Genomic DNA, 21,211 nt, shown 5'->3' with positions numbered 1-21,211 from the left:
AAGGCTGACCTCCAACCCATCTAGAGTTGATCGCTTAATTGTGAATGAACTTCGAGAACAAGCCAGAGTAAGCTATAAAAACTTACAATAGTGGAGTTTTAAATTGCTTGTTAAAATTTTAAAACTTTTCAGCACGTAAAGTTCTGAAGGATTTTTTTTTTAGAATTTAATTTTTGTTTGTTGTTTATTTATTTATTTATTTTAATGTGGTACTGAGGATCAAACCCAGGGCCTCACCCATCCTAGGCAAGCACTCTACCACTGAACTACAACCCCAGCCCCTGAAGCATTTTAAATTAACATTAGTATGTTAACTCTGAAATATTCTTTTCTGTTTGGTTCTAGAAAGAACTCTGATTAATATTCAGGAAAAGGAAAATTTTAAAGTAATTTGAGTAATTTAATTGGTTCCTCTTCAAACTCACTTTTTTCCTTATTTTGGCAATGAAACTAACTCTCACAGAATTTTTATTTTTTATTTTTTCAAGGTACCAGGGACTGAACTCAGAGACACTCGACCACTGAGCTACATCCCCAGCCCTTCTTATTTTCCATTTTGAGGCAGGGTCTCACTAAATTTTCCAAGCTGGCCTTGAATTTATGATCATCCTGCCTCAGCCTCCAGAGAAGCTGGGATTATAGGCTTGTGCCCCCATAACTAGCAGAAAGTATGTTTTTAAAAGTAAAATCCAGCTTGGTATGGTGATACGTGCCTGTAATCCCAACATCTTGGGAAACTGAGGCAGGAGGATTATAGGTTTGTAGGATAGCCTTAGCAACTTATGGAGGCCCTAAGCAACTTAGCAAGACTCTATCTCAAAATGAAAAATAAAAAGGGCTGGGGATATAGCATAGTAGTTCAATTCCTGGTATCACAAAAATAAAAAAAATAAATATATATGTACATATATATTTGTTTTCTAATTTAGTGATGATAATAAGTTAAGAGGGAATTACCATATTTGATTTTCATTTTCAATTTTTAATTTTTATTCCATTTTCTTAATCCTGCATTCTTGAGTTATTCAACAAACATTAACTGTATCCATTAAGGGGTAGGGGTTGTGGCTCAGTGGTGGAGTGCTTGCTTAGTATGTGTGGGGCACTGGGTTCAACCCTCGGCATCACTAACAAATAAAATACAGGTATTGTGTCCATCTATAACTTAAAAATTTTTTAAAGTATATCCATCAATGTATTAAATACTGATAAGCTAGATAAGTAGGTATAGATAATTTTACAAAGTACCTTTGTTTTGGAAGAGTACTGTCACTTCAAACAAATATAAAGAATCCTGGGCTGGGGTTGTGCAGAGTGCTTGCTTAGCACACATGAGGTACTAGGTTTGATCCTCAGTACCACATAAAAATAAATAAATAAAATAAAGATATTGTGTCCATCTACAAATAAAAAAATACTAAATATTAAAAAAAGAATCCTGATGTTAAGTCACATTGTAATTTAATGAGCAATGTTCCTATTATTTTTAATTTCAGAATTTTCTAAGCAACTTAGAGTAGCTATCCTTTTTTCCTTTTTCCACCTTGTTCTTTTTAAAAATAAAATTTGACAAAAGGTACCTGTGGGGAAAAACATGCCATAACTATAACTGAATAAATGCCTTTTTAGGGATTAGGAAAATAAATGTAATAAAGTCTGTTATTATTGAGTATCCATTTCTTTCTTTTACCATGAACTCTTATTTAGAAATACATAATTACTAATTCCCTGGAGTTTGCTTTGTTTTTTGGTACTCCCTTTGTATTTTTTGCTACCTACTTCTAATTCAAATTCTTTTCCTTTACATAAAGTATAACTTTTCCATTTTTTGTTTCTCCCAGCATGGTCCTAGGATACAGTAAACATTCATTTATTTATTGAATGACTTTTTTTGCTCTTACCTCTATTATGCTTCACTGAAGTTTTTTTTTTTTTTTGGGGGGGTGGTACCAGGGATTGAACTCAGGGGTCACTCAACCACTGAGCCACATCCCCAGCTCTGTTTTGTATTTTATTTAGAGACCAGGGTCTCACTGAGTTGCTTAGTGCCTTGCTGTTGCTGAGGCTGGCTTTGAACTCGTGATTCTCCTGTCTCAGCCTCCCGATGAAGATTTGTTTTTATTTAAGTTGGTCAGGTCAAGTGGTTACATGCCTTATCAAAATTTAAAATGTCTCCCTCAGGTTGTGACTTTACTAGGCAAAATGGAACGTCTTCAAAGCTCTCCCCTTCATGCCAATATCTCTACTGCTCTTGTTAGACACTTGGAATCCATTCACATTGTACAGTCACGTAGAAAGGATGAAATTGTTAATGCTTCAAATCGGCAAAGGCAAGGAGTGCCTAGATGCCAAGATGAAAGAGGTACAAATATTAATGCAGATTCTTTTTACAAGGCTATGTGATAATTTCAATGTTAATAAAACCAGATTCTGGGATTAAAAGGTTGGATTTCTAAAATTAACACTTATCTAAAGAGCAAATTGGGGCTGGGCTCAATGGCACACACTTGTTATTCCAGCTACTTGGGAGGCTAAGACAGGAGGATTGCAAGTTCAAGACCAGGCTCAGCAATTTTGTGAAACCTTATCTCAAAAAAAAGGAATGAAAAGGGCCAAGGATGTAATTCAGTGGTGGAACGCCCCTGGGTTCCATTACTGAAAGAAAAGGGGAGTGGTAAATGACCTCCACACTTATTTATTCCAAAAGTAGTATTTTCTAGTATAATTTTATCCATTGAATTGTAATACCTGTCTTCAGATAATCTGTTTTACCCAGAGCATAGTCATTGTAGCACAAGCCAGAAAGAAATTTAACAATACTTTTTAATATTTTAAAAACGGAGTGCTTTAGTTAGCACAATTAATAGCCATCCTTCTTTTTATAAAAGTAATGCTTGAAGCCTGGCATAGTGGCACATACCTGTAATCCCAGGGACCTGGGAGGCTAAGGCAGGAGAATGGTAGGCTCAAGACCAGCCTCAGCAATTTAGTAAGGCCCTGAGCAACTTAGTGAGACCCTGTCCTCCAAAAATAAAAAGGGCTGGGGATGTATCTCAGTGGTAGAGTGCCCCTGGATTCAATTTCCAGTACCGTTAAAAAAAAAAAAAAAAAGAGTTAAGGGATATTTAAATGCTATCTAATATGAAATGACTATTTTCTTTTACAGATGTTTTTGCCCTTGCTTCAGCAATTAAAGAGATGTGTGTGGCTACTCGGAAAGCACGCACTACTCTATGGTGCGCACTGCAGATGACCTTGCCAAAAACAGCAAGTATGGCTGGTCAAGCAGATGTGGAAAAGGCTTTCCAAGATATAGTAAACTGTGAAGAAAAAGTTCATGAAAGCATAAATAGTAGCAATCCAATGAACCAGAGAGGTGAAACAAACAAACATTAAGGAAATGCCAGCAGAAGGAAGAATTAAAAAGCTGATAAGTAAATGTATCAAGACATGCTAAAATTTTTAATGAACTTGTCAAATTTTCAGTACGTTAATTTTCTTTCAGATTTAAAGTTAATACCTTAATGAAGTCTAACTTCTATTTAAAAAACTACTTGGAATGAATGAGAATACAGTTTAAGGAAAATTCAAAGGTAAAGTTGACTACTCTAGGAGTTCTGAGTAGTCAAAGATAACAAGTTTATTTAAGTAAAATATTTCCTAACAGCTAAAATATTGCTTAATCCCATTCTGCAGTGCAGGTAAATGCAAATATGAAATTCTTCTAGGAGATAAGTTTCATTTAGTTCTGCCTTAGTATAATTCCAAATAATGAATCTTTAAATGACTGTAACCCAATTAAGGATACAGTCTAGTAACCAAGACAAGTTTTGATTGTGATATAAAAGTGTTTTCCTTACAAAACTGGATAATACCTAGGAAACAAAGGAAAACAGGGACAAACCCAATATTCATGTAAATTTAAAATAACTACCATATTTATAAATTTGAAATCTTAGTGTCTATATGGAGGGAAATGCATCTGATTCTCCTAAATTAGTGATAAAAGTGCCAGTGTAAAAACCATGCAAGTTACTGAATATAAAACCTGTTCAAATCATCTGTGTATATTCTTTAAAATTTAATTTTACTATCAATTATTAAATATTTCCAATTTTAAAGTATTTAAATTGAATCAAAACAAAACATTTCCTTTATCTGGATCTTTTAGACTTGATGCACAGTAACTAAAATAATGACTATTGTTTTAATACCCTTAGTTTGCTGTCTTTTATGAGGGTATCACGAAGTTCTAAAATGTATTTTTTTAAGGTTAATCTTTAACTAGTTTAGTTTGCAATTGGTTAGTGTATATTTTGTGTGGTTGTGTTCTTTAGTTTGCTTCTGTATTTTTTTAAAAAAGAGCACTTGAAAGGTTGGCTTTTTCTGTTTCTCATCACTTAATATCTTTATATGGAACCCAAGTAATTTATTCATTAATATGAATTGTTGGTATTATGTGACTCAGGAGATCTTGGGTTTTAACATTTCTACATGAGTTAAACTATAATATAATGTACTGATGAAATTTAATTGATTATATCCTTGACTAGAAATACTGATGTTTTAAATGTTGGTGTTTTCCTTAGTTTTAGAAATCCTGATATTTAAAAAAAAAAATAAATTTTCTTTAGATGATGTGCGGAAGAAACTGATTGAGAATGCAGGAGTAACTGTAGGGAGAAACATTTTGATCACTGATATGCCTTAGAACTACCCAAATCAATTACATTGAAGGCAGTAAAATAAAACAGATCACCCCACCACAGTCACTGCACAGAAAGTGGTTAAGTTTGACATTAAGACATGTTGGATGTTCTGAAAACAAATATTGTACTGAATTTAGTCTCTCAGGAAGAAATAAATTACTTTGTTGAAAATATTTGGTTTCTTTTTTTTTACATTTGTATTAGTTATTAACCTTAAGAGTTGCTTATGTTGCTAGGCCCTGTGGCTCACTCCTGTATTCCCAGCAGCTCAGGAGACTGAGACAGGAGGATTGCAAGTTTGATACTAACCTCAGTGACTTACGGAGGCCCTACAGATGTAGTGAGACCCTGTCTTGAAACAAAAAAAGGGCTTGGGATGTGGCTTAGTGGTTAAGTGACCCTGAGTTCGATTACCAGTACTAAAAAAAAAAAAAGTTACTCATGCCAAATTGAGCACAGTGGCACACACCTATAATCCCAACTGTCCAGGAGGCCAAAGCAGGAAAACAACAAGGTTAACAATTTAGACTCTTGTCTCAAAATAAAATTTTAAGGGCTGTGGATGTAACTCAGTAGTAAAGGGCCCCAGGTTCAATTAAAATACTACATACACAGTTATTCATGTCAGAAAACAACTGAATTTCATTTAACTGATAAGAACTTAAGTTCTCATTTAACATGTATGTAATAATGTTGGTAGATTACTCCCACTCATATAGTTGGATCTCACCTGACCCTTCAAATATAAACTTTTACTCTGCCCATTAATCCAGGCAAACCAGAATAAAAATGACAGTGGTCAGAGAAATATACCCCGGTCCATTACAAAACACTTGAAAAGTATTTCTTTGAAATTTTGCTAAATCATAAGTCACCTAGTAGGTAATTCTTATATTGTCCCTTTCAATTGTATACCCTCTAATGGATGGTTCTTATTCATTGCATTTCTAAGTATCAATTACAAAATTTGAAGTGATCTGTAAAGATGATATTCCCACCATTTATAAGCCAAAGGAATTTGGTATACTTATTTTTTAATGGAAGAAGTTTATATAAAGGAATTAGGGGCTGGGATTGGGCTCAGTGGTAGAGCGCTCGCCTAGCATGTGTGAGGCACTGGGTTCAATTCTTGGCACCGCATATAAATGAATGAATAAAATAAAGGTCCATCAACAAAGAAAAATATAAAAGAATTTTTTTAAAAAAGGAATATGAAATTACCTTCAATTATTGTATCAGTATTCTTCCTGCTTGAATAATTTGCTACTATAACATTTTGGAGGGTTAGGAATGTAATGACTAAAATCCCAAATGTGACCTAAAATTCAATTTTACCCTAAAAGATATGGTTGTTTAAATTTTCCCTTTGTGATATCAATCATTTTAGACTTAGATGTAAAGGATTTATTAGCACCCAAGTTAAGTGGATAACATTTCTCAAAACCTACTGAACTAATTTTTTTTTTTTCGGTTTTAAGCATTAGAATGTACACTTAACTGTAACATACATAAGAGTCCCAGAAGAAAGAACTATTAAATTAAAACAAGTACCCTTCACAGGACTTTATGAAGAGGTAACATAATTTCCTTTTCCTTAACCATGCTTTTTATTTTCAACCTTCTGCACAAAGATAAAAGTTTTTGTTAATCTCATAGTTAATGATATAAAACAAAGGTCAGCAAACTTTCTTGAAAGGGCTAGACAGTAAATAATTCAGGTTTTATCATGTGTTCTTTATCTTATAGCCTCTTGAAAATGTAAAAACCATTTTTAGTTTGTACCATACAAAAAAAGATGGCCAAATTTGCCCTGCAGTTGGTAGTTTGCTGACTCGTGGTATAAAATATCTACTTTGTCTTATGAGAGAAAAATGCTCTTTAGGCTTCTCTACGGTCTACTATTGCCTGAAGTCAAGTAGAGAAGAGCCTTATTTATAATTGAATGTGGCTTGTGAAAAAGGTAGAAATGGAGAGTTCTTGCTCACTTTTGACTCTCCCAGGCAATTTTCCCATTCATTCATTCAATAAATTTGTTAAGCACCTACTATGTACACTCTTTAAGTATTTTTTATATTAGCAAGATTTCCAGTGTTTCTTTAAAAGGGCAATTCCTCCAGTTTCTCTAATCAGGAGTTACCAGGTCTTAATATTCATGTTTTAGGGAAAACTGGGGTTAAAATTTCTACTGGCATTCAAGAGAATTCATGATTATAAAAAAAATGAATCTAGCTTAACAATGATAATGTTGAACTCAATATTGACCCATCCTTCTTAATGTCACAGCCTATATGAAGAAAAATATTTAACTATCTTAAAGATACTTTTTTATCCCATCAGTTAAAATTTTCTTTAAAAAAGATCTCAGATCTTAAAAACACTCCTAATAATTTCTTCCCACTTTCTTAGTTTTCTGTCATGTAACATAAAATCCAATCCAAGTAGGGTTTTTCATTAGTTTTTCTTTTTGAGAGCACTGGGGATTGAAGCCAGCGGTGAGTCTTTTTTTTTTTTTTTTTTTTTTTTTTTTTTGAGACTGGTCTAATTTGCCCAAGCTGTCCTCAAACTTGTGATCCTCCTGCCTCAGCCTCCCCAGGAGCTGGAATTACAGGTGTGTACCACACCACCTAGCTTCCTGATTAGCTTTATATATCAGCCATAAAACTATCTACACTTAGGAGTAAATATTACCTCTGAAGTAATTTATACTTGCACTTTTCATCTCAGAGGAACGGTCATGTTTCTTCTCCCAGATGAAAACCCTAACTGTTAGCTTTCTGAATCCTACTATTTATTCAAGGAAAATTAGGTGAGGGAAGACACTTTATAAAAAAAGGAGCCAAAAGGAGCACAGAACTTCAGTATTAAAATATAAAGATTGCCCCAATTGCAGCTCTTTGGTACAGACATTAACTATAATTATCTGATCATCCACATCAGCAAAACATGGCACATTTTTGTAATTAAAAGTGATTGTGATTTTCCTTTTGACCATGTAAACAAAAGGGAAATGCCTTGGGAAAGAACTATGCAATGTTTTCTCATTTCTCTTAAATACACATTTGCAAAGCCAGTTTTCCTTTTCATCAAGTTCTTGAAGCAGGGGAAGAATTGAACAGGCCAGGGTTATCGCTTTCGCTCCCCTCTCTGTGTCCTTTTCTTTTCCTTTTCCTTGCGCTCCTGCTTGGCTAGTTTGTCTCTCTCCCTCTGCAGCTTGTCCTGTTCCTTCTTCCTTTGGGACTCATCCCGAAGTGAGTCTCTCTCCAATTTCCGAGCATTGAGGACATCTTCTACATTGGTGTTTCGAAACAGAGCTACAGGTGAGTTAAGGGATAAAGGTACAGGTCACAACTACAACTTTCCTCATTCTTGCTGAGTCCTGAATGCCTTTATCTATTCCTAGTCTTAAAAAGCCACCCTTGTGTGTCGTATGGTGATGCACTCCTGTAGTCCCATCGATTAGGGAGGCTGAGACGGCAGGATTGTGAGTTCAAAGCCAGCCTCAGTGATGGTGAGGGACTAAATAAATTACAAATTAGGGCTGGGGATGTGGTTCAGTGCCTCTGAGTTCAATCCCCAGTACCAAAACAAAACCATCCTTGTGTTTATCCTTGGTCTAGTGGAAATCCTAAAGCTATCATTAATTATAGAAGATCTAAAATTAAAATGTCCTCAGAAAAAAAATCTCATTCAGTATCTGAATTTTTAAATATTTATCAGAGCTCAAGAGCTGGGGATATGGTTCAGTTACAGTGCTTGCCTATACACAAGGCCATGGGTTCAATCCCCAGCACCACACACACACACAAAAGTGAATGCTCATTCAGGAATAGGTAGTTGTAGATGGACACAACACCTTTATTTTTATGTGCTGAGGCTCAAACCCAGTGCCTCACACGTGCTAGGCAAGTGCTTTACCACTCAGCCACAACCCCAGCCTAGGAATAGGTACTTAATAGCAGAACACTGCAGAGTATCTAGGGTTAGTGAGGAGAACATTATTTAACTGGAAAATGTTTATGTACTTTAAAATGCTTGAAAAGAGTTAAAAGGTTTAACCTTACTAAATTTTATCAATTTGATTTTTTTCCCTAGGCCACTAAAGCTTAAGTGAAATCCATATTCTAATAACCATCAACTCTGAATTACAAGAAATATAAAATGTTTAACAGAAAATAACTGGCCAAAAACTATACTACTTATTAACTTTGAAAACAAAACCTGTTAATATTAGACAAGCTTCTCTCCACTCTTAAAATATGACTTTTTTTCTTTAGTGCTTTAAAACAAATGAGTCTCAAGCTGAGAGTACGGCTCAGTAATAGATCACTGGGTTTAATCCCCAGCACCAAAAATAAATGGGTCTCTCTGAATTAACTTCCCCTTCTCTGACAATCTATACCAAACCCTTCATTTTTTTTGGAGTGGGGAGGTACTGGAGATTGAACTAAGCAGCACTCAAGCAATGAACCACATCCCCAGCCCTATTTTTGTATTTTATTTAGAGACAGGGTCTTACTGAGTTGCTTAGTGCCTCACTTTTACCGAGGCTGGCTCAGAATTTGCGATCCTCCCATCTCAGCCTCCCCTGTGACTGGGATTACAGGCATGCGCCAAGGTACCTGGCATCATATCTTCATCATGAATTTTCAGCCAGGCCCTCTAGTGCATGCCTGTAATCCCAGCAGTTTGGGAGGCTGAGGCAGGAGGATCACGAGTTCAAAGCCAGTCTTGGCAATTTAGCGTGGCCCTAAGCAACTCAGTGAGACCCTATCTCAAAGTAAAATATAAAAAAGGGCTGTGGATGGGGCTCAGTGGTTAAGTGCTCCTGGGTTCAATCCCCACTACGAAATAAGTAAATTTTCTGTGTGTGTGTGTGGTATTGGGAAATTGAATGCAGTGGTATTCTACCACCAAATTATATCCCCAATTACATGCCCCTGCCCCTTTTTTTTTTTGGGGGGGGGGAGGTCACATTCTTTTTTATGGCATTAGAGACTGAATGCAGGGCTTCTGCGTGCTACCTACCACTCTGCACTCTACCACTAAGCTACATCCCCAGCCTCCCCATCCCTTTTTTAAAATTTTGAGGCAGGGTTTCACTAAAAATTGTCCATTCTAGCCTCAAGTTTGTGATCCTCCTGTCTCAATCTCCAGAGTAGCTGCAATTACAGGCAAGTACCACCACACCCAGCTTAAAGTAGATTTTTTTTTTTTTTTTTTTTTGGAGGACGGGTATTGGGGATTGAACCCAAGGGCACTCTATCTCTCAGCTACATCTCCAGTCCTTTTTTATCTTTTTTGGTTGGAAGGCAGGGGGGTACAGGGGATTGAAAGCAGGCACCATTCCCACATCCCCAGCTGGTTTTATAATTTGGGATAAGCTCTCATTAAGTTGCTTAGGGCCCTGCTAAGTTACTAAGGCTGGCTTTGAACTTGTGATCTTCCTGCCTTAGCCTCCCAAGCCACTGATTATAAGCACACCCAGCCTATCTGAGTTGCTGAGGCTAGCCTCAAACTTTCGGTCCTCCTGTCTCAGCCTCCTGAGTTGCTAAGATTACAAGTGTGCATCACCCACCTGGCTTAAGGTATATTTCTAAACCCATCTTCTCTAGGAAATGATTCTGTTGGTCAGAACCTTTCTCAACACATGTTTCAATGTTTATATTATTAGTATTCAGTCTGTTCTCTTTCCAAGAAATTATAAAGTTTTTGAGAATAAACACAAAACTTCAATATTATTTTAATTATTTCCATAATGGTAGGCAACCCAGAGCTGCACACAGGGAGTACAGATGTTCATTTTTCCTTAGAAATTCTTCTTGCTGGGGCTGTGGCTCAGTGGTAAAGCACTTGCTTAGCACATGTGAGGCACTGGATTCGATCCTCAGCACCACATAAAAATAAAAGGTTTTGTGTCCATCTACAACTAAAAATAAAATTTTTAAAAAAAGAAAGAAAACAGTACTTGTTAACTTTTTTCTTTGAGGAATATGCTTGATAAATTGACCATCTGTACTCCCAATGCTGGCATGAGTTCCTGCAGGTAACGGGAAGTACTAGCAATGACAAAATAAAAATTGATGCCCAAGAGAATTCCATGGAGAAACACAAAGAAGGATACATTTATCTGAACCAATGTTCATCGTGGTGGCACCTGAATCATCCTTCTCATCTGCTTCAGTAAGTGATGTTAAGGAAAACTGGATGGAAAACAAAGGTTCACACATCCCAACTCAGTATTTAAAAATACTCTGTAGATTGGTGGAGAGGAAAAGCTGTCTGAATGGAAAAAGGACTTTTGTCCGGAATGTGATAGTAAACCCCAGAGATTCATCTTTGGAAATCTCAATTTAGGAAGAGGAAGATTGTTCTAAGCTTCTCTTACAATTCTTTTTTTTTTTTTGACTGGGGATTTAACCCAGGGACACTGAATCACTGAACTACATCTCCATCCCTTTTTATTTTATTTTGAAATAGGTTCTTACCAAATTGCTGAGGCTGACCTTGGACTTAAGATCCTCCTGTCTCAGCCTCCTGAGTTAATGGGATTACGGGCGTATGGCACCTTCCACAGCACCTTCTTTTTCTTGGAGGCGAAAAAGAAACTTAAGTTGATCTGGGTGACTGTCACATTATCTGAAAGCCAGGAGACAATGAAATGACCTCTAAAACAATAGTTCTCAAAGGGCTATTTACAGAGGCCTCCTGGGAACTTATTAGAAATTCTTGGGCTCCAATCTGAACCAACTTAATCAGAAACTCTGGGGAGGGAGTATAAAGCCCAGAAATTCATGTGATAACACATTCTCCAGGGGAATCAATGCTTTAAAAGTTCTTTTTATTTTTTTGGTGGAGAGAACCAGGGATTTAACCCAAAGAAAAGAAAGATGGGTTATACATGTGACAGTACACACGTACATGCAAATATAAGGAATCACAGCTATATCTTCTTTTCTGAAAGCACAACATACTGGTTCACTAAGGCATTATTTACACTGAGTTTTCAGAAATGTACTTCTGAAAATAAAAGTCTAGGCAGAGAGTGTAGCTCAGTGATAGAGTACATGCTTAACATGCATGAGGTCCTGGGTTCATTCCTTAGCACCAAAGTACATATTTATCTCCAGTATCAACTATTCCAACTCATTTCTCATATCCATCAAGGGCCATAGATCTTTGCCATTTTAGAGAAGAAAATTAAACTATGGCGGGTGATTAACAATTTCCTAAAGAGCACTGTAAACCGTCAATACTTCTGGTGTCACCCTCAGGGAATGGTGCTGAGATTCCAGAAAGGATATTCCTCTTCATCTGTTACATCAGCATACTGGGCCAGCAGGGCAGCTTTTCTCTGTTTTTCCTCTTCCGACACCATCCTGGGCTTCACCACAATCTGTGCCTGCTTCTCAATGAGGGTGGCAATGGCCTGTACCTCATCTGGGAGGCAGAAGAGAGGGAAAACACATTTGTATGACAGAAAACAAGCTCACCCAACCACCAGCTCACCAGGGCAGTGCTTGTAAAAGACACTGGCAGCTGCTGACTCAAAGGTCCTAGGGTTCAAAGAACATGCCTCAGGGGCATGTGAGACAGGAAAGGAAAGGCCACGCAGGCCAGGCTTTAGGTCTTACATCCATCTTCAATCACAGCAGCCCTGATTTTATTTGATTTATACGTTGATTCGGCTGCTTAAAAAAAAAAGGTGGAAAACCACTGCATTAGAAGCATAGACAAGCTTCTTCTAAACAGGCAATTTTCTCTTCTCTTATTCCAGAAACCTAAGAAAGACTCCAGAATCAACTAAGGCTGATCCCTTTCAATTTTATAATTGTGCCAAGTACAGTGCTTGAACTAAAAATATTTTGCCTTATTTTAAAATAAGATCAACTACTAAGTTCTCCATCCTGAAGGAAAGGAAGCAATGGTGCAAAGTAGGGGCTCTCACCCCTGGCTGTACATTAGAACCTTCTAGAGGAGTTTTTTAAAAACACCAATACCTGGAGTCCAACCCTAGTATATCAAGTGATTCTAATGTATAGGAAAAACTGAAAACCAAGGGTGAAGTATTTATTTATTTATTTATCTGTTTATTTATTAAACACTTTTTTTTAGACATTGATGGACCTTTATTTTGTTCATTTATTTATATGTGGCGCTGAGAATCGAACCCAGTGCGTCATACATGTTAGGCAATCGCTCTACTACTGAGCCACGACCCCAGCCCCCAAGGATGTAGTTTAGATTCTTCTCAAGTTTGATTTTTATAAATTGAGTTTTCTGCAACTAATTAAAATATTAGCACATTTATTTTACATTTTAAAGGGTAAATGATTTAGCTGAATAAACCAAAATCCCAACCATAATTTGTGTTATGAAAAGAGAACATAAAAAAGATGGGAGGTGAGAAAAATATATACCCATATGTGCTGTGGAGAGAGGATGAAAGGAAAGCAAAAACCACAATGAAGGTAACTGTGGTCAGGCTAAATGGACAAATGCAAAAGGAAAAGGAAATCCGGCTTCTCAAGTGTTCGCCAGTATAAATCATCTCAGGAAGAATGAGAATCCAAAGGAGAAAATGAAACATTCTCTCCCAAAGAGCTGTACAGTAAGGCTTTTAGAAAGGACCCTTGAGGTCACAAACCAAAATGCCACACAGAAACGCCAACTCTACCTTCTTTTTCCACTTTGGTGACAACATTCTGAGTTTCAGACCATCGTTCCACAATCTCCTTGCAGATATTAAGGAGCGAATCTTCTTCCTAGTTGCAAAAGTAGATTGATTAATTTTCTGAGAGAGTTCTCAAAAACAACAGCAATCTTAAAAAGGCCTATGCAGAGGGCACAGCTCTCCCTGCCAGAGTTGAGAAGAGATCCTGGGAAGGTTTTGGGAGCCACAGAATATGTCTCTATGGGCACAGAAGGAATTCGGTGCGTTTGTCCCAAAAATCCACACCTGCTAGACAAGAGCACCTACTCCATCCTGCCAAGCTCCAGGGTAAAAGATTCCCACCAGCTCAGGGCAGTCCTCATCCTCAAAACAATAAATTCATTAATTAATTTTAAAAAATGTTATACAATATGATGTTTTGATATATGTTTACATTGGGCATGATACTATGAAACTAACAGGTTCATAATCTTACATATTTGTCAGTTTCTTATAGTGAAAACATTTAAAATTTACTCTCAGCAATTCTGAAATACATTATTATTTTATTCACCATTCTGTGCCATAGCTCATTAAAGCTTATTTCTTGTCTCAGTGAAATTTTCTACTTGTCATCAGCATCTCCCCTTTTCCCTTCCCCACTCTCTCCTTACTTTTTTTTTTTTTTTTTTTGGCGGGGTACCAGGGATTGAACCCAGGGGCACTTAATTATTGAACCACATCCCCAGCCCTATTTTGTATTTTATTTAGAGACAGGGTCTCACTGAGTTGCTTAGCACCTCGAAGTTGCTGAGGCTGGCTTTGAACTCAAGATCCTCCTGCTTCAGCCTCCAGAGCTGCTGGGATTACAGATGTGCACCTCCGTGCCCGGCTCTCCTTATCTTTTATTATTAATTTTTTTTTGATACCAGGGATTGAATTCCAGATCTATGAGCAAGTTTCTTTAGGTCTGGTTCAGAAAAAAACTGAACTAAGGAATGCTTTACCACTGAGGAACATCCCTAAACCTTTTTTTTTTTTTTTTTTTTGAGATACGAATTTGCTAAATCACAGGCCTAAAACCTGTGATTCACTTGTCTGCAACCTTCCAAGTAGCTGGGATTACAGGCCTGCACTACCCTGCCTGGCTTATGAGCAAAACTTTCTGAACTTCACATCTTCCCAGGATTTTAGTGAGGATAAATAAAAATGTGCATACAGAGCCTACTCTACTTGGCAAAGCATAGGCATTCAAAAATATGGGCATTCTTGGGACTGTGGTTGTAGCTCAGTGGTAAAGCACTTGCCTAGCATGTGTGAGGCACTGGGTTTAATCCTTAGCACCACATAAAAGTAAATAAAGTAAAGGTATTGTATCCATCTAAAACTAAAAATAAATTTTATATATATAAACATTCTCTCCATGTTCATTGTGTCTGCCTTCACCATCTTCCTGTTCTACTTCACAGGGCAAGGTATCAGAGTTCACATTTATTAGGTGTTTACCCCATCTGCTAGGTACTGTACTAAAAACTTTACATAAAAATTCTCAATTCACCAGGTGTTGTGGGGGCGCACAACTGTAATCCAAGAGATTTAGGAGTCTTGAAACAGGAGGATCACAGGCTCAAGACCAGACTCAGTAACTTAGGCCCTAAGCAACTAAGCAAGACAGTCTCAAAATAGAAAAAAAAAATGTGGTTGGGGATGTGGCTCAGTGGTTGTGGGCCCCTGGGTTCAATCTCTAGTATCCTCCCCCCAAAAAAAAACAAAAACAAAAACAAAAAACCTCAATTTGCACCTGGGTAAAGTGACACATGCCTGAATCCCAGCAGCTTAGGAGGCAGAGACAGGAGGATCAAAAGTTCAAGGACAGCCTCTCGGTAACTTAGCAAGGACCTAAGCAACTTAGTGAGATTCTGTCTCAAAAAATAAAAAGGTTGGGAATGTAGCTCAGTGGTAAAATGCCCCTGAGTTAGATTCCAAGTTAAAAAAAAAAAAAAAGAATTCTCAAGTTTTAAAACAATTACGTAGGAGCTGGGGTTGTGGCTCAGAGGAAGAATGCTCGCCTAGCATGTGTGAGGCACTGGGTTCAATCCTCAGCACCACATAAAGATAAAATAAAGGTATTGTGTCCACCTACAAGTAAAAAATAAATGTTAAGAAAAAAAACAATTACATAAAGTATTACTACTGTTATTCAATTTATATATGAGGAAACCAAAGTACAGAGGTTAAGTAACTTGCTCAAGGTCATACAAGTAATAATGGATTAAAGAGGACTTAAGGTGGATGCACATGCCTATAATCCCAGTGACTTGGGAGGATGAGGGAAGAGGATCACAAGTTCAAAACCAGCCTCAGAAACTTAGTGAGGCCCTAAGAAACTTGGCAAAAATCTGTCTCTAAATAAAACATAAAAAAGGGCTGGAGATGTGGCTCAGTGGTTGAGTGCCCCTGGTTTAATCCCTAGTACCAAAATAAAGATAATAATAATAATAATAATAAGCTGGGCATGGTGGCGCACGCCTGTAATCCCAGCAGCTCAGGAGGCTGAGCAGGAGGATCTTGGGTTTGAAGCCAGCCTCAACAAAAAGCGAGGTGCTAAACAACTCAGTGAGACTGTCTCTAAATAAAATACAAAATAAGGCTGGGAATGTGGCTCAGTGGTAGAGGGTTCCTGAGTTCAATCCCTGGCACCCCCCAAAAATATAAATAATAAACAGGACTTGAACCCAAGGAATCTGGCTAAGAGCCCATACTCTTCACCACTGTATTATGCTATCCTAAAGAAAAAAAGTTAGAACAAGACTAATTGTGATATCCTTGTTTTGTATCAACAAAGGATTCTTTCCTATACCATTACTGCATGAGCTAGACACACAGAAACTTCTTTGGGTCAGAGCTTCCATAATTCATAGACCTTCTAGCAGGGAAAGCAAAGGAACAGGGAAAGAAAAAAGGATTAGAAAAGAAGTGGAGAGCCAAATAAAAAGGATATTCTTGGAGGACAAACTGGTTTATTCCCTGTTTCCTCACCTAAACCAAAGCAGTTCAATTATCCATTCTTTAATTTATTCATTCAGAAAGTGCCTGCTTTGTTCAACACACTAAAATGTGAACCAGGAAATGAATGAAAAATAGCGCCTGATTTCATACACAATTTAGGAGGCTGGTATATAAACAGTTGCCATAAAACATAACCCCCTAACTATCCTACATAAAATTGTAACCTACCCTCTATTGCACCTCTGATCTTCTTAAAATGCCCCCTTTTCCCTAGCACTTATCAGTTTTCTAACATTGCACTATAATTTACTGGGAAACTTTTTCCTTCTAGATTATAACCCCAGAAGGGTAGAAATTTCTCTTTTGTAGTAATGGTAGTACCTGGCATACAGTAATCCATCAATAAAAATATGATGAACCAATCAATCAATCAGTGCAAGTACTACTGGGTAGAATAAAAGAAAAGATGATAGAAAGCTTTTATTTATTGTTACTTGCTCTGTCATTATTCTTGGATTTATTTACTTTTTACTTATTTATTTACTGGCCCTGGGGATCAAACCCAGGGCTTTGTGCATTCAAGGTAAGCACTCTACCAACTGAGCTATCCCCAGCCCACTATTCTTGAATCTTACCTCAAATTATTGCTAACAAATTTCATCATTTCTAATATTGAATCCTAGCCCAATTTGGCAACTTGGTTTGGCCCTGGTTTTTGTTTTTCCTAGAAAGAAATGTAACACAAAAGTCAGGGACCTTTGGCACTATATGCTGCCAGACTGACTGACTGACAGCAGCACTTTGAATTATATGCTTAATACAAACCATATTTCTTGGCTCTTTTTGTTCTGTAAAGATGCTCCTCATGTTTTATGGACAAGAACCTTGTCTCACTTTATGATTCCTGGTCTATTCTTCCCAGAGTCAGTTTCTATATAGAAGAAAATTAAACTAGTATGTGAATTGGACAGGGCAATGAAGTCAACCTTAAAAATGATTTTGTTGGGCTGGATATGTAGCTTAGTGGTAGAGTGTTTGCCTAATGTGTGCAATGCTGGTTCAATAACAAGAAATGGGGGGAAATTTTTTTTTTCGCAGCTTATGCAACAACATAGAAACACAAAGAACCAACTCTGTTTCTAAATTACTTTGCCTTTTCTATCAAGTGTCTGCTAAAAAAGTCAAAAAGTATGAGGCAAACACGTTTCCCTTTACCAATAGAGCCATAGCTTCAAATAATAACACCATGAAAAGGGCTGGTTAAGGAGCTAGTGCAAAGAAGTACCAAAGTTTTTTGTTTTGGGGGAAAAGGGGGGGCTGTACTGGGGATTGAACCCAGGGGCGCTCAACCACTGAGCCACATCTCCAGCCCTTTTTATTTTTTATTTTGAGACAGGGTCTCACTAAGTTGCTTAGGGTCTTGTTAAATTGCTGAGGCTGGCTTTGAACTTGAGATCCTCCTGCCTCTGCCTCCTGAGCTGCTGGGATTACAGGCATATGCCACCATGCCCAGCCCAAGTTATTTTAACAACATTTTCATGGAGTCGTTAGAAATTTCTCAGTTGGAAATAAAAATGAAAATTCTGGACTGCGAATATAGCTCAGTTGGTAGAGTGCTTTCCTTGCATGCACAAGGCCGTGGGTTCAATCCCCAGCACACACAAAAACAAAAATTCCTTGTCTTTGTTCTTTTTCCCCTATAATCTGCAATGTCAGGGTATAAGATAAGAATGTATTCAGCCAGGCATGGTGGAACACACCAATAATCCCAGTGACTCAGGAGGCGAAGACAGGAGGAGTACAAGTTCAAAACCAGCCTCAACAGATTAGTGAGGCCCTCAGCATAAAGAAAGAACTAAATGAAGGAAATAGAAAGGAAAGGCAGCTCAATAGTAAAACAGGTTTATTTGGGACAAACCTGTGGAGGGGGGCCCAGTGGAGACTGAGACTCATCTTCCATTTATAGCCTTGGATAGATGTAGGGGTATGAGGGAGTGGGGGAATTTTGGGGGTTAGGCTGTTGCTAGGGGGTTTCCAGGGAAGGGTCCTTGTGGTCCTCAACTCTTATCTTTGAGGTGGTCACTGTTCCTGTCAAACCTGATATTTTTCAGGATATTAATCCCAGATAACAATTTCCTTTCTTTGTATGATGATGAAATATTGTTTGGGGTTCCTTTCTATGATGATGGAATATTGCCTGGGGTGACTCTTATTCTGAAAGGGAGGATGTGTTTCAAAATAGCGTTGTCTATGTCAAGTTCTTACTAACAATCAGCAACTTAGTGAGACCCTGTATCAAAAAATAAAAAGGTAGCTCAGTGGTAAATCAATCCCAGGTTCAATCCCCAGAACCCCCTCCCCTCAAAACAAAACAAAACAAAAAACACTACATTGAATTTCCACTGAACTACCAAGCTGCCTTACAAATTATGCTATCTATAGCTTTCCCCTTTATGGGCCAATCTTGCCTGAGCAGGTTCTGGGACTCAAAGAGGTTCTTGCCAGAGGGATCTGGGATACCTACACTATTGTTATATTTCAACCATGTGCCAAAGAATGAACTGCACTTCCATCAAGTGTAAGTCATTTTTTCCTTGCATGTGCCACCTCCAAAAATACTCTTGTATTTGAAAAAAAGTTTCCTGCCTTCTATACTTCTCTATAAAATACATATATACATATTTCTATCTATGTTTTCATAGTATCTTTTGATTCTGGTTTGTTTTTTTGTTGTTGTTGTTTTGTTTTGTTTTTTTGGTCTGTGTGTGTAGTGCTGGGGATTGAACCCAGGGATTTACTACTGAGCTACACTCCTAGCCTTTTTTTTTTTAGGTGTAGATGGACACAACACAATGTCTTTACTTTTTATGTGGTGCTGAGAATCGAACCCAAGTCCCACTTATGCGAGGCGAGCACTCTACGGCTGAGCCACCCAGCCCCCTTTTTGTTTTTAAGACAGTGACTTACTAAATTGTGGAGCCTGGCCTCTTTCTATTTTACAATCTTCTCACCCTAGTCCTCTCAGCAGCTGGGATTGCAAGCGTGTGTCAGCATGCTTATCCTTATTCACTTTTTAAACAGTCCCTGTTTAAAATTGGCTTGAAGAATTGCAAATGAGGGGGGCCAGGGTTATGGCTCAGAGCACAGTGCTTGCTTAGCATGGGTGAGGGTTCAATCCCCAGCACCACAAAAAAATAAACAAATAAAATAAAGGTATTGTGTCCATCTACAACTAAAAAAATATTTTAAAAATAAAAAAAAAAAAAGGAATAGCAAATAATGGGTTGGGGTTGTGGCTCAGTGGTAGAGTGCTTGCCTAGCATGTGTGAGGCACTGGCTTCAATTCTCAGCATCGCATATAAATAAATTAATAAAATAAAGGTCCATCAACATCTTAAAAAAAAAAAAAAAAAAGAATAACAAATGAATTCATTCTACAAACCTGTACAAACTTGAGCACTTACCAAGAAAAAAATAATGCTTTTGATGAACTGGCAGCTTTCACAGTAGTAGTCCAATTTCCAACATCTCTTCTAAACCATGAATGCAGAGACAACTCTAGTCTCTACATATAGTATTTAGTGATGACACAAATAAATTTTATCTTTGAGATTGTTGTATTTTATCTTATTTTTTTAAAAGAGGTGAATATTGAGCATCCCGGTTTTATTTTTTAAAAAATGTTATTGTACTTTTTATACACTAATTTTACTTGTTTTTATGTGGTCTTGAGGATCAAACACACATTAGGCAAGCCCTCTTCCACTGAGCTACAACCGCAGTCTTGAGATTGTTGTATTTTAAAAAAATCTGATGGACAGCCAGACAGCACTTGTAGCCAATCTACTCTAGAGTCGTCATCTAAGAATTGTGTGCTGGAGGTGAGAGAAATGGGGATAAGGCAGAATGATCAGATTGGAAAAGTGGACATTTTAATCATTTACTACAGGTAAAAAGTTTAAACATTTCTGAATCAATTTGCTTCTAAGAGTCTAAATACAAACTTTTATCTTTTTAATTTTTTTCTAATCACTCCCCCCCCACACACATACACACACACACCCCGATTACTTAATTTCTAAATATTGTAAAGATTCAAGCACAACATTTGCTTCAGTTCCACCTGCCATGAAAAGATCCTTAGCACGAGGTTACCTTTTTTGGCCTCCTACTCCGAAAGAACCTGAGAGGAGATTTCCTGCAGGCTTTTGTCATGGGACAGCCCTAGGTACTGCTCCCAGGGTAAACAAACATCCCAAGAACATTTTATTCTCCACTCTCAACACTAAATGGATGGGAATGGAATTGGTTTGTAGACGTTTTAGCTAAAACTCTCATTTTAGACATCCCAGCGCCTTCCTAAGAACATTCTGCAACTTACCCACAGGCATCCGAGAGGGCCTCTTTCCCAGGAATAAGGGAAAGACTTTCCTCTCGAAGCACCTGCAACCTTCAAGCTTCCCAAAACCTGGTTTAGGAGCAATCTCCTTCATCCGTAGCGTAGAGCTAGAAATGTACTTCTCCCAGGTGACACCACTAAGCCTTTGTTACGCCGGGTAGGGGTAGCGGGATGCGAAGTACTGACTGGGATCCTCCGATGCCGGCCTAAGGCTGAAGGATGGGTCCGGGCTACTCACCAGAAAAGCAGACAGGATACCCTGCAGAGCGTCCAACTTCTCTTCTTCCTCCTCCTCCTGCAGGACACCAAGGATGTAGGAACCGTAAACGGCTTGGTCCACTCCCAGCGCCTCCAACCGTCCGTCCAGCCAGGATCCAAAACCCCCACCCCCGCCATCACTTTCGCCGGAGGTTGCCGCGGCCACTTCGCAGGGCGCCGCCATCT

At 37.9% G+C, this 21,211-nt stretch overlaps 1 protein-coding gene across 1 annotated transcript; it reads right to left on the bottom strand.

Annotated features, from left to right (window-relative positions):
• Window positions 1–6,098: 6,098 nt before the first annotated feature.
• Window positions 6,099–21,209, bottom strand: Ccdc43 (coiled-coil domain containing 43). Its single transcript, XM_046442783.2, has 5 exons — window positions 21,006–21,209; window positions 13,384–13,471; window positions 12,011–12,146; window positions 10,831–10,889; window positions 6,099–8,020 (listed from the first exon to the last, which is right to left on the bottom strand). Exons 1-5 carry the CDS (start codon window positions 21,207–21,209, stop codon window positions 7,833–7,835), a joined length of 675 nt encoding a protein of 224 aa, XP_046298739.1. The 3' UTR covers window positions 6,099–7,832.
• Between the last annotated feature and the right edge of the window lie 2 nt (window positions 21,210–21,211).

The sequence above is a fragment of the Marmota monax genome, unplaced genomic scaffold, assembly GCF_021218885.2.
Source record: "Marmota monax isolate L192 unplaced genomic scaffold, Marmota_monax_Labrador192_F-V1.1 WCK01_AAM20220418_F8-fsc00205, whole genome shotgun sequence".
NCBI lineage: Eukaryota > Metazoa > Chordata > Mammalia > Rodentia > Sciuridae > Marmota > Marmota monax.
This window is presented reverse-complemented; position numbering and strand designations above follow the sequence as displayed.

What these genes read in the sequence shown, in the direction of transcription:
- Ccdc43 (XM_046442783.2), bottom strand. Translation starts at nt 21,209, where the DNA reads ATGGCGGCGCCCTGCGAAGTGGCCGCGGCAACCTCCGGCGAAAGTGAT. An exon ending in GTATCCTGTCTGCTTTTCTG is followed by an intron (nt 13,472 to 21,005) that starts GTGAGTAGCCCG and finishes TTTTGCAACTAG; the next exon opens with GAAGAAGATTCGCTCCTTAA. An exon ending in GAACATTGGTTCAGATAAAT is followed by an intron (nt 8,021 to 10,830) that starts GTATCCTTCTTT and finishes ACTCACCTGTAG; the next exon opens with CTCTGTTTCGAAACACCAAT.